The sequence below is a fragment of the Nilaparvata lugens genome, chromosome 7 (assembly GCF_014356525.2).
Source record: "Nilaparvata lugens isolate BPH chromosome 7, ASM1435652v1, whole genome shotgun sequence".
Lineage (NCBI taxonomy): Eukaryota > Metazoa > Arthropoda > Insecta > Hemiptera > Delphacidae > Nilaparvata > Nilaparvata lugens.
In genome coordinates this window covers 15270619-15285237 of record NC_052510.1, presented here as the reverse complement: position 1 = coordinate 15285237, position 14619 = coordinate 15270619, and the positions used below count along the sequence as shown (strand labels likewise).

Sequence of the window (14619 nt, the reverse complement as noted above, 5' to 3'; positions counted from 1 at the left end):
TATATTGTAGTACTGGAAATGGTGGAACCTTCACTTCAAATTTCAATCCCTGATATTCTACCTCCTAGAAACATAATTTCCAAGATAGATTTTTACAAAAAACACAAGTTTCTGTTTCCAATTCTCCAAAAATCAGGTCCTTATGAAGCCTAGGTCTTGAATTCTACAAAGTGGCATTCTCCATTTCAGGGAAGAATGTATTAATTATTAAGTGTCATTGCAAAAACTTGAATATTGTAGTATGACAAAGTATTGATAAACCAAATGTGAAAAATATGTTATTTTCATCAATTTAAATATTGAAGAATCCACCATTTCCACTACCTATTTACAGTAGTTATTCATTTAGAGGGAGATTTTCTGCAAAATTTATAGATAAATTAGATTAATTTCATCCATATTTTTTCTCCTCATTGTAGAAGAACTGCCTTTCTGAAAACTCTGTTATTCTTTTGAAAGCATTTGTTAAATATCATATAAATATTTTTATAGATAACATAAATTGACTCTTATAGTCATATTACCCCCTTTTTATCAGAGTTTTGTGATTTGTTTATCAAGTCAGAATCAGTATCAATTTAATTTCCATTTATTACCAACTGTAGACATAGTGCATAAAAATATAAATTCCATTATTAAAATAAATCCACTTTAAATGACGCGCTAAAAGAGCTACCGTAACCTTCAAGAAAATTAAATAATTTTTGGCTTGTCAATCCTACAACCAGGACATCCTATATACCATATAAGAGGTCCTGCTACAAGCTGCGACCACAATAATTTGATTCTACTCATGTAATCTCACTTGAAACACATTAATCTCATCTACTCATGCAATCCTTTGATTCTACTCGGCCCAAAAAACCAAAACTCAGCCGTGATTGATACAGCCGCAAGAGCTGTATTAGAAATTCATCAAATTGAAGAGGTTCTTACACGATTCTAAAGAGTGCTATAATTTCTAATTACAGTTGGTCAATAATGCACGATTTTAGTGGGCAGTTTTGAGTCAGGAAGGGGTTGTAAATTATGCCGGGTGACACGAAAAGTCTCAAGATGTGCTTCTGAGTATTTCAGGTTAGGTTGGGTTGGGGGATGTAGTGGGGGGAGGGGGAATTGTGTGAGGGATGTTAGAAGAATCAGGTAGGAGAGATGGCGTGTGATGGCCACTAAAAGATGTCCAGCTGAGTTTATTGGCAGTAACACTCTGCTTGGCGGCCATCAGATGGAGTCGGGGGGGTGGGGAGGAAGGCACCCCTTGGCGCGTAATGAAAAGTCACCCCATTATCACAGCGCCAATAAAAGTGAAGCAGGCTGCAGTATTGAATAGCTGTGTTTTATGCTTTCTTTTAGCACCACCTAGATGGACAAACAGACTTAACCTCTAATGCAGCACCTCCTCAAACTAATACTGTACTACTGCAGCTGTACTTGTTTGCTTTTTCTTGCACCTCCTCTTTTTTTCTTGTCTCTTATTTTCCAATTTTCATTTTCGTTGATGTTCTCTTTGCATCCTCTAATCTCCTTCATCCTATTCATTGTCATTTTTATAATTTCCTTATGATCATTGAAAATGATAAGGAATATTCTCTTGTTATTGGCTTTCAATCTTTTTATCCATACTCTGTTACATCAACATAATCATTTTCTTCGTGAATCTTTTCCATTTCCTCCACTTTTAATATTTCTTATGATCATTATTGAATTAAACTATCATCATCACACATCACATTTCCTCCACCTATTACCTACTGTAAATTTTGTCCAGCAATTTATCGCTATATTTTCTACTTCTTTCATTTACATTTTGTATAATTATTATAAATTCTTCACCACCATACTCATAATCATTACATTTATCCTCTTTCCCCTGTTATACTTTTCTCTCATTTTGCATTCCACTTTGCCTTAATAATGACATTTTTTTGTGTTCTTGTTAATAGTTTTTTGCATTCCTCATAGACCGCAAGAAATATTTTCTCCCAATACTTTCTTGCTCTTGACTTTCAATCTTTTTATCCATACTCAGTTATATCAACATAATAATTTTCTTCGTGAATCATCTAAGTTTCCTCCATTTGCAATACTTCACTTCACTTTTTCTTTCTCATTTTCAACAACTCGACCCAAATACAGACCCTTGAGGTCCATATGGGAGATTAACCCATAAATGTAATCTATATGCTTGTTTTGATCAATAAAGAATTTTGAATTTTGATTTTTTTCCAACTTACCTCATATTTTATCCTCCCATTCAATGTTCTTCATTTCTCATTTATCATTATATTATCTCATCTTTATCTTCGTTTTTTTCTCTTCTTACTCATGGTTTTCTGCTTCGTCATTTTCTATTTTCCAATTACAGTGTTTTCTAATTTTCTTTTTCTACCATCATCAAAATGATCTTCATAATTTTCTCCTTTATCATGCTACCTTTTTCATGACTTTCTGCCTCCCTCTCTTATCACTGTAGGATCAACTAGTCCCTCTAAAATAGCTTGTAAATTAAAATGATTTTCGGCCATCATAAGCTGGCCCATAAACGATATTATTACAGTGTAGTCTTGTCCGTTTCCAGATTAATGTATTTTCGCACAATAAACCAGGCCTGTAAGAGTGTACTTCATTTTCTTGTGATGCCCTACCGTAAAAAACAAGCAGATGTGCTTTTATTATCAGGCCGGCTTATCTTTGTTACTTGTCCGACCTCATAATGTTGCTGCGTTATGTTGTAAATTTTCGCAACTTGTTATTGCATTGTTCACTGCTATTTTATTTTTTGAATCTGATCTGGGATGAATTTTAACTACTTTGGGAACAATGGCTAGGAATTGATAGATTGTAATGACTTGAGGCTTCATCATGATTGATAATATTATACAGTAGAATTTATCTAAATATTTATTTGTTAAGACAGACCATATTTTTAACCTGTTAATATTGCTAGTTGATATTATTGTAAGGGTAACTTTTTATAATAGAAAATAAATGTATTCCAAACTAGATAGTTAAATAGCTCAATATTTTTACATGAGATAAAAGCATAGAAAGTTGTACAGTACATGAGATATTTTTCATACACCATTATTTCATATTGTTGAAATATGTAAAATATCAAAGGCAGTAATTGAAAATTGGATTTAAATTGTATAACATCAGTATTAATTTTCGGTGTTTTTTTAATGGCAATTATTTTCGTTCACAATTTATTCTGCTTCTATAATCTGTCTTATTATTTATATTTTTTCTCCTGATTCAGCTCAATCTGATGATTTCCACATTTTTCAATATTGAGAAATATGAAATATTTTTTTTATAATTCTAGTTATCTCAGTGTATTGTAAATAATATGTTTCACATGGTCTCTTGTATTAATCTCTGAGCTCTTCTTGATCGGTTTTTATGTATTTTTTCAACTGTATAATACATTTTTATAACATCATTATTAATTTTCGGTGTCTTTTTTTAAATGTCAATTATTTTCGTTCACAATTTATTCTGCTTCTATAATCTGTCTTATTATTTATTATCACCGTGTTGTGTTTCCTCCACCACTATCCACTTTAGTTGCTACTGGTGTTTGTGTACTAGCACATTATTCTTGTAAAAATTTCCAAAAACTGAAATAATTTTATTTCAAAATGTATACCATTCCACCTCTTCACTTCTTGTTGGTGTGATATGTGAGTGTCCATCTGGAGAATAATCTGAGTGCAATAGAAAACCTATGTAAATTGAATAAAAAATCATTCATTCAACTAATCAATTAAATAGCTATTCGTTCTCAGCTTTGAACTTTTTAGTAAATTTGTTTCCTCCATTTCTGTTCTCTAAATTTCAATACTTCATAGAGCATGTTTTTTCATTCCATATGATACTTTCTGAATTCACTCAATGTACAATATCGATCTTAAATCCAAATACTTCTACTTATCCATCATTTCTATTTCTTCTTTACTGTCGATCGCTAAAAATCTTGAAACTCTTCATTCTTTTAATGCAAATTTTCCTTCGTACATGAACACTCTCTCAGTTCTTTATTGTTGTATTTACTAAATACTACTACTTAAAAATACTAAGTAGTATTTTGCAATACGAGGAACTGCTTTTCAACATCTCAAAAATGTAGGGTGTGTCAGGTTGTAACAATTTCAAAAAACAACATATTTTTCAGGCAAAATTCTGAAAGGATACAAAAGGTGTAATCTGTTCTGAGGCTGAATGAACATTATTTTCATTTCTTCTAAACTTAAACCCCTATTTATTTCTGAAATAATCAAAATTGAGAATGTTTTCAATTTTTTTTCTCCGATGAAAACACTGCCAATTTTAATTACTCTAAAATGGATTATTTTCTTACACTTTCTAAGCAATATGGTTTGCTCTACACATATTGCCTTTTCCTTGAATCCTAAAAATAATATACAGAACTAAGAATTTCTTGTTATACAATTTGTTCTCATGTATTTATTTATTTTCAATACTGACACAAATCATGTATCTACAAAGATTTGATTGCTATCATTATTATTATTGTCATTTTTGTTGATATTGTGATATATGTATATTGTTTTGTTTGGCCTGGCACTGATGCACTGCGTGTTTGTGTGTGTGTTGTAACAGGGAGGCGGCGTGACCCCGAAGGCGTCCGGCTCGCCGCCGCTGAGAGGCGGCGATGGGGGCGGCTGGAACGCACCGCCCCGCGAGCAGATCCCCGACTTCCAGCCGCTGCACCCGGACGACAGCGGCGATTCCAGCGACCTTGACATCAAGAGGCCCAAGCTCTAGGGATCCTTCTCCATCTCCATCTCCTTCTACTTCTCCCATCTTCATCATTATTATTGTTACTATTAGGTTATTACATTTCTGTTGTCGCTGCTGCTGCTACTGCTCCTCTCCCCGCCCGCCCCTTTGTTCGATTTGTGGTCGTCTTCATCGATCTCGATAAAGCGTTTGATCAGATGGTTGAGGTTAATGGAAGCAGCTGGATCGCTTCCTTGTCAGGTTAGTCTCCTCACAACTTGACTCAAGCAATACAAAGACGTGTTAGAGCCAATGATACGCTGGGCACTAGATTTCAAGTAGAGAATAGATGTGTGAAAGACAAGAGTTTTACAGGGCTGCATTTCTTATGAAGTGCTGTTCTTCATACAAGTGATATGAGATTAATGGGGCTGATGAGGACTAGCTTGAAATCAAGTTCAATAAGTATCAACTAGACAAGTCAACATATTTGCAGAAGTATTGTTTGTTATTGTAATATTGTTCTTAAACTAGTAAATAATGTAACTGGTAACTGGCAAGGTACAGTTTGTTGCAATACGTTTTTCCAATATACTACCTACAAAATTTCATTTGTAAACCAAGAATCTACAGTTTCAGAACCATTCAGATACGTTTTTCTTGTGAAGTGATTTTCAGAATGAATAATTTTCTACAATATATCTAAGAAATTAATTACAAAATGTGTCAAAGTCGTTAACTGAAAATCACTTGACTAAAATCAGAATATATCAGAAAACCACAGAACACTATGAACCGTACTAATCAAACTATGTTTTTTCAAATTTTGTTTTGAGAATCGTGTTATGGGTGGCTGAAACATTGACAAGTTCAAAAAAATTAAATCAAGTTTGACAACATTTTGAATCATGAGTCTTGCCAGTAGCTGATTAATGAAATTTAATTCGGGTTTACAATAGAAATCTATCATTTTAACAGTTCATGAAGAAATTTCATCTTTGATATTACGTCCCATTGATATTAAATGTCAATTTTTTAGCAGGCTGAAATTTAAGAACTGCAATTTTAGTATATTCTTGATGTTTTGTGTAATAAATGTGCGTTGTTAGCGTGCAAGTGCAATTTGTTCAAGTTGAATCAAAATTATTCAATTCAGCTCATGATTCAAAATGAGTTTCTTGACAATCAAGAATAGGGTGATTGAAATTTATTTTACTGTTCGACGGTCTATAGTATATTGGAACAATTTTAGTGTAACTTTGACGAAGCAGCTTTTCTCAGTTTATTGTTAAACTTTGAAAATTCACTGTGATTTTATATTTTAGTGGGTGAAGATGGGTGGGGTACACTAATTTGCTGCTTTTGGGGAGATTGATGAATTTTTCGTTATTAGATGCAATTTGAGTAGTTTGGCAGCCATTTTAGAACTCAGCAAGTTTAATTAGGATAAAAACAATTTTAAATTCATTCATGTTAGATAGGTACCCAATTTTAGTTGGATTTTGTTACGATTATGTTGGAGGGTGTATACTTGAGCCACCAACTTTGCATTGACATTTTTGTATGTTCATGTTTTCCAATTGCAATCGCGTAAGATTAGAGATAAAAGTGACTTCTTTTTTGTAATGCTGTATAATATACTATCATACAGTTGTTGAAGCTTGACTTGACTATATCTTGAACTATGCTGAAAATGTGTTTGTGAATGCATAATAATTGAGGGTTATCTTTCTAACAGACTTATTTTTAATGGTATGATTAATGTGTACCATATTTTATATATAGATTTATGAACCTCTTATATTGAGAGACACTCTTTAGATATTCTTTATAGACAGGTGGTAATTCTCCACTTGCTTTGTATACGGATAAATATTTATAATTCATTAGCTCTTATCATTCATTATTATAATTATTAGTATTAGTATTGACTAGTGTAATAATATTAGTTGTTGATGATTGATTTTATCGCTTATTGACTGGTATGATATTATGCAGCTTCGATTGAACCAACTCTATAAATTTAAAGGAAATCTATTAATAGAGTCGAATATGAATAATATTTTATTGAAAGTGAACAAAATGTTAATGTGATCGGTTCTTTTTTTTATGATGATGATATTCTAACAAATCTGTTAGTTATGAAATTTGAAGCACTGTATGTTATGCGTGTGTATGATTTATTTCACATGCCGGCTCAAATAAGATATTTCTGTATTGAACAATTGTGTGAAGGGATATACGTGTGAGGAAACAATCACAGAATAATGTATTTTGATCGTTAAGTATTTTGACGTACTTGAAAACAAATTTATTTCGTGCTATCAAAAATCTGTTTATTTACTTTTTACATTTTTTTTAAATTATGTAATTGCATATAGTAAATCATTCACAATTAAATGTTTCTAGAGCCTAGCAGCAGTTAATTGAAACTTCTGAATTTAAAATTGTCACATCTTTAAAGTAGATTACTTTTTTCTTTTAAAAAATCTATCTTCTGTTTATAGTGATATCGGGTAGCTCAAATATTCTCCAAATTTTCACTTGAGAATTATTATTATGTGCTTCATGAATCTGATGATAGAATATTTATGAGAAATCAATCAAATGATCAATCGTTTCAAAGTTAAATTAGTCAACTTGAGAACCAATAAGAAATTTGAATGATTATTGAAAACATTATTGCACTTGATTGACTTTATGAGATTGCCTTTTTTCAACTCCTGAAAAATGTTTTTCTCTGAAAATTTATATTTCCAATCTTTTTTGTAGGCTGCAATAAGTATTGAAAATAGGATTTCTTTTAATTACCGTACTCTTCAAAAAGGTGTTCTATTGGAATACTGAAGGATTGTAACAAGGTTGTGAATGATCTATTTTTGCATTAGCATTTACAATAATTCATAATTTGAATATCTGTGTTTTTTTCAATCAAGTAACAATATTAATTTATCAATTTTTGAAAAAATATTTTTGTCCAGCACACAGACGTTATTTCATTCAACATTTTATTATAAATTTAATTTAATAATTTTGGTTTTTACTTGAAAGTTGTTGAGCTTAAAAACGTTGCAATCACCAAGTATACGTACTGCATACACATCATAATATTTAATTAAATAATAATTATTATTGATAATTATATAAATATATCGAATTGAAATAATGTTCTAGTTATTGATAAGAATTGTAGGTTTATCGATTTATTACTACGATTTATTTAAAAAGTATATTACTTGTCGGTATCATGACTTTCTAAGTCTATTTTTTGTAATGATATGCTGTTGAAATTGTTGATTTATTTTGCAATATTCAGCGGGCCTGACTCTAAATTGAACAATTATATCGATTCATCGATCATAGATATTCACAATCTCATTTTACTAGTAATTTAGTTACAATTTACAATATCAGTGCAAGATTCAGCCTATTACTGAATAGAAAAATCACTTTGTGGTTATTACGAATCAATTTGATGTAAGAGAATCTATCAATAATAATTTTGATGGATTCAAGTATATTTTTAGCATATAAATGGTTTTTATCCTGCATATAATTCGTAAAAACAATTTTTTCTATAAAACTCTCCTTCAACCATTTGTGTTTCAACTGTTCAATTTATTTTTTCGTTACTTCTCAACTTGTATATTCTAAACTCAAATATTAAATAATCTTGTATATTCTAATCTCAAATCTCAATTCTGGTTCAAATCTTAATTTGATTTATATTTCAATGTTGTGAAAATCCATATAAAATAACACGCTATGAATTTTTTTCAATTCTTCTCAAATCATATCTCACATGACATCAATGTTTTGGAAAATCCAGATTTCGTGTTTTTCAAGAAAATCTAGATTTCGTGTTTTTCAACTGGTTCCTGAAAGGTAATCTCTTGCTTAAATAGCACAATATACTGTTATAGTTTCAGTTCATTGAAAAGTACTTGAAACTAGTCCTTCATATTCAATTATGTTTCTATCATCCTCAATGTCCTATTTTATTTCAATTCACAATTTAAAACTACTGTGATTAACTGAATGTGTTCTGATAAACAGTATCAAATATCTATGAAATACATCACATTTCAACAGCATATGAATAGTAATTCGTTCATTCGTTGTATGGTTCATAAGTGAATTTGAAGCTATTTAGAGAATATTACTATTATTGTACGTTGTTTTCAATATATTGCGATCCTTGTATCGTTTTATTTTTGAAATGTTTTAACTGAGTACTGTATTTAATAATTGATTATTATTGTCGAGATGCACTAATTAATAATTAACTATTGCCTTTGAAAAGTGTGTGGAAGAGTTGATTTTATACCAAGTGCAACACAAAAACGGAAGGAAATTGATTTCCCAACAAAGCACTGGCACTAGGCACTAGGCTACCCATGTGATTGAAAACAGAATATACCAGGATTTTTCCACGATCCAAACAAACTTCATCGTATACGATTTTTTAAATATAATATTATTAATAAAATAAACAATATTATATAATAATATGATTGATTATTATTATTCAAATGAATTTATAACAAATAATGATGATAATATTAAAGTAGGTTATTTATATTATGAATGATAAAATACTGATGAGTAACTAACATTATTTGTGTGTGATTCATTCAAATTTTATTTCCTTTAAATTTTGGGAAATTGTTAAAATAGTAGCTGTAAGCTATGGAGCCTCATTTTATATTGTCTTCAATATTAAATCCCATTATTCAAATCAGGAATATTTTTCATCAACTTTCCATTGAACTATAATAAATTCCGGTTTACTGGCTGGTCCAGAAGTAGTGTTAATCTTATCAATAATATTAGAATGTTCAGTAAGTTTGTAACAGTACTGTTTTACTATGAAATCTACTATTATAGATATTTCAAGATTAACTTGAGTAATTGATGTAAAATTTGAACTAATCTTTGACTCTCAAACAAGCAGCTATTGTTTTTTCAAACTTCCCAATTTTTTGGCATTTTTGTCCTCTTGTGGATTTTACCAGTAGTGGAATGAATGATTTTTGTTTGAACGAGTGAATATTATATTGAATAAAAATCTTTTGTTGTCTATTTTTAGGTTTCCCAATAGGCACAGAGTCGCCATTGAATCTGTAATATGAATTCGAATGAGTCTTTTTCAATTGAAACTAATTAATTATTACAAAAAAGTGTGAAATTTGAGCTGTGCAGAGCACATACGAAACAAACACACTCAGTATACGGAGTAATGACTGTAATATATACATTTTTATTATAATAATTATTGCGAGATATGTCCAAATAATATTTTTATTATGGTAATGTTGTGCTGCATGGTGTTATATAACTGTTGTAAATATAGATATAATTGACACGAGTTGAAACAACTAGAAGGCTACAAAAACAAAATATCGGTAAAACTAGATGGCTCTATTTTACCTCAAACATTTTTCAATACTTTGATACGACAAGAGTATAATTATATTTTAAATCAATAATAATTGTAGTGTTAATTTCCTGTCTTGATTAACAATAATTTGTTTCATTTTTTAATTCGAAGTAATTGTTTCCAAGTTGAAATAAGCTTTTATCAGCAGATAGTTAATACTGTGTAACTACTTTGTTTTCAAATTGTTTTCTATTATTTGAACTTGGCAATCTCTGTATGATGTATATTGTATAACATTTAAGACAATTTTGAAAATTATAATGATTGATGTTGAAGTGAGTTTTTTGATTCCAGACTCCCCTTCAAAAATGCTGTTTTCTGTATTTGAAATGAGAACTTCATTCATCCAAGATTGAGCCTCATCAATATAGGCTACTGTATTAGGAACACAATCGTGATTAATTATGATGTTTAACATTTTGAAAACAGGATTTCTTTTACAAGGATAATTTGACAGTAGGTTTCATTGGGGATCCTATTCGAATAAAAAAACTACTTTTCTGTGCTTCAAAATTTTGGTACGCCATCTTGAAACTTCCATTTTTAATCCAACTTCTTTTTTTATGGGACGGTGGTCATAATATGACCATGTCATATATTTTATATTATACATGAAACATGATTACGATACAGAATTTCAAGAGAGAGGCCCGGTTGCACAGTTTAAACGTGATTAATTTTTTGGAGAACCAATCAGAGAAGGCTTTTTTGATAAGACGGCTTCTCGGATTGGTTCTTGTGGAATTAATTACGATTAAAATTTAACCGGCTTTTGTGCAACTGGCATAAAATGAATGAGCTTGTAGATGAACCAGCAGGAAATAGTAGACCGGGAAAACCAAATTGAAATTGTTCAAAGTTCCAATAAATTATTTATAAGATCAGAATTGTGAAGATAATTGATATGCATTGAGAAAATTGATTTTTTACGTCTAATAAGAAATTTATATTTATTCAATGAATTATATTTTCTCAAATGAGCTACAATTGGAGATTTTTGTCTAAACAAACTGTAAAATGGAATATTGTAATTTATCATGCTCTTCTTTTTCTTTTTCTAGAAGGAGCTGTGATAAAATCCATATCCATCCATTATCAATAAATACATAGTATATCATGATTTATAATATTTTTCAAATGATTTTCATATGGTTGTGGTACTTTTTTACTTTCCTTGCCCTTTTACCATAGGTAAGGAAAGTATTGATTTCCGAAAAAATCTGGTGTGGTACACTCACACAACTTTCCTTGCTCATTGATCTATAAGCCTCATTCTTAAACGAGGATAATTTAGGGGAATAACATTATGCCGATTGGCGGCTAAATAACTACGATTATACTATTGTTATTGTGTTCAGAGTACATTTTCCTTTGTTTGAATTATGAAATTTCAGGGTTTTTTGAAAGTTGTCAAAACAGACAGCTGTTCGACAAATAAAATATCGACATGTGTTCTTTTGAATAAACTGCTCTACCTACCTACCTCACGCACGAGAAAGAGGTTACAAAGTAAATTTCTCAGGGATGGGGTAGACCCCCTGTTAGTTTCTCAGGGAGGAGACTCATTCCAGTTAATAGAGCTGATATATAACTATACAGGATATGAATTTAAAAAAAATCTGTCAAGTCATTTTCGAGAAAATCGTGATAGAAATTTAACAAAATTCATTCTTTTCAGGAATATTACGGAGCTCCTGCAATTTTCCCAGAAATGAGACTCATGTCAGTTGATAGGGCTTATAAATAGCTATCTATGGTATAAATTTGAAGAAAATCGTTGGAGCCGTTTTCGAGAAAACCGTGAAAAACATGGGTTTTTAGTAATTATCCGCCATTTTTCTCAAGAATATTACGGAGCTCCTGCAATTTTCCCAGAAATGAGACTCATGTCAGTTCATAGGGCTTATAAATAGCTATCCATGGTATGAATTTGAAGAAAATCGTTAGAGCCGTTTTTGAGAAAATCGTGAAAAACATGGTTTTTTAGTAATTATCCGCCATTTTTTCCGCCATCTTGAATTTAATTTTATTGAATTTCTTATTGTCGTGTCCTCATGGTATAAGGACCTTAAGTTTAAAATTTCAAGTCAATCGGTTTATTAGAAATGGAGTTATCGTGTTCACAGACATACACACACACACACACACACAGACCAACACCCAAAAATCATGTTTTTGGACTCAGGGGACCTTGAAACGTATAGAAAACTTGAAATTGGGTACCTTAATTTTTTTTGGAAAGCAATACTTTCCTTACCTATGGTAGTAGGGGCAAGGAAAGTAAAAATTAAGGTACCCAAATTTCTATACGTTTCAAGGTCCCCTGAGTACAAAAAAGTGGATTTACTTTTCTTGCCCAATTACCATAGGTAAGGAAAGTATTGCTTTCCGAAAAAAATTAAGGTACCCCAATTTCTAAATTTCTATACGTTTCAAGGTCCCCCGAGTCCAAAAAAGTGGTTTTTGGGTATTGGTCTGTATGTGTGTGTGTGTGTGTGTGTGTGTGTGTGTGTATGTGCGTCTGTGTACACGATATCTCATCTCCCAGTTAACGGAATGACTTGAAATTTGGAACGTAAGGTCCTTACACTATAAGGATCCGACACGAACAATTTCGATCAAATGCAATCCAAGATGACGGCTAAAATGGCGAAAATGTTGTCAAAAACAGGGTTTTTCGCGATTTTCTCGAAAACGGCTCCAACGATTTTTGATCAAATTCATACCTGAAATAGTCATTGATAAGCTCTATCAACTGCAACAAGTCCTATATCTGTAAAAATTTCAGGAGCTTTGCCCTATCTATGCAAAGTTTGATTTTATATTCTCAATTATCAGCCTTCATATACAATTAAACAAAAAAATTGTAGTGAAAAAGATTGAGCATGAAAATCTCTGCAATTAATGTCCAGTAACATTTTCACCTAAAATTGAAAATAAGCTTGAAATCCGAGACAATGTGATTATTGAATTGCAAACTGTTGGCAATTGTTGATTCTATTGAATCATTCACTATAAAGAGATAGCAGACCTCCAGTGTCTCCAGCGTTATTGACCTATCACTAGCTGTCTCATATCTTTGAATAGTAGACTTGAGATGCACGAGTACACTAGCGTCAGGTGATTAGTTTTCATAATGGCAAGGAAAGTTGTGTGAGTGCGCCACACCAGATTTTTATTCGATTGAAATAATCTTCAATCAATATAATGACAGATAACCTAACTTTGGTCTGAATGTGTGACTTTTGAAATAGCGACCTTGTCTTGTAAAGGAAAACGCTTCATCCGCAGTCGACCACGGATTTCAGCCATCCTGAAATTGAGCCCGCGGTCGACGTCGCAAGTTTTTGCACAAACGAAAACGTACCTTAGGATAGTAGAAGGATACTGAAATAACAGACAACAGCTTATGAACAGTGATTGAATGTCATGTGTCATCTGCCATTCCTCATTCGAAACCGGCTATTGGTATTGGCTATGACTATGCTAGAATAATAATAAATTACAAAGACATAGTAGTTCTGTCTTCTGTTCCATTAGTGTTATAATATTTCGTTCATAATTCAATTTTCAAGCCGACGTTTTGCTAACTCAAGTCGATTTCTGTCGACTACTGTCTATTATTAGTGTGTTGTTGGGAGTGTAAGAGTGGCACAGTATGAGAGACTACCAGCGTCACATAGATTCTCGAAATCTATAGTAAAAATCTGTAGTGTGTGTCGTACGGTATAAGTTGTTGCTTCAGTATTTTATGCTATGAAAAATAATTGAAGATAATAGTTTTTCAATAAGAAGCATCAATAGAAGAATGAAATTCATCTAAAAACCAGGTAACTTTAAAATAATTTACTTACTAGGTGTCGGTTGCACAAAAGCCGGTTAAATTTTAATCGTGATTAATTCCACGAGAACCAATCATAGAAGCCGTATTATCAAAAAGGCCTCCTCTAATAATCATCCAGTTAAATTTTAGTCGTGTTTTATTCCATGAGAACCAATCATAGAAGCCGTATTATCAAAAAGGTCTTCTTTAATTGGTTCTCATGAAGTTAATCACGGTCAAAATTTAACCGGTTTTTATGCAACTGGGCCTAGGTATTTAGAAAAAAGAATTATATAAAACTAGACCTGTTAGGAACAAAGGCTTTTTTCTTAGAATTTCATTTCCAAGTTCTGGTTTTTAACAGGTTATAAAAATTTAAGAGTAGGTTGAAAGCTGAAAACATCATAATAATATTAGCACTGATCTTTCAAAATACCAGGCCAGGTTAGCCGAGACGACAAAGGTGTTGCACCCTTCAGTCTCCCATATCTACCTATAGAAAAAGCATTTGAGACCATTGTAGTGAAAGTTCAATAATAGGTTCATATAGATCACCGGACCCCCAGACTGAAAAACAATACATAACTAATATAGGACATATTCTGCGGAAATA

At 31.5% G+C, this 14619-nt stretch overlaps 1 protein-coding gene across 1 annotated transcript in view; it reads left to right on the top strand.

Annotated features, from left to right (window-relative positions):
* Window positions 1-10458, top strand: part of LOC111058456 (homeobox protein extradenticle) — a 241667-nt gene extending 231209 nt beyond the window's left edge. The window contains exon 9 of the mRNA XM_039432150.1: window positions 4624-10458. Coding sequence (XP_039288084.1) covers window positions 4624-4788 — 165 coding nt within the window. The 3' untranslated portion in view covers window positions 4789-10458. The remainder of the gene's footprint in view (window positions 1-4623) is intronic.
* The last annotated feature ends 4161 nt before the right edge of the window (window positions 10459-14619 follow it).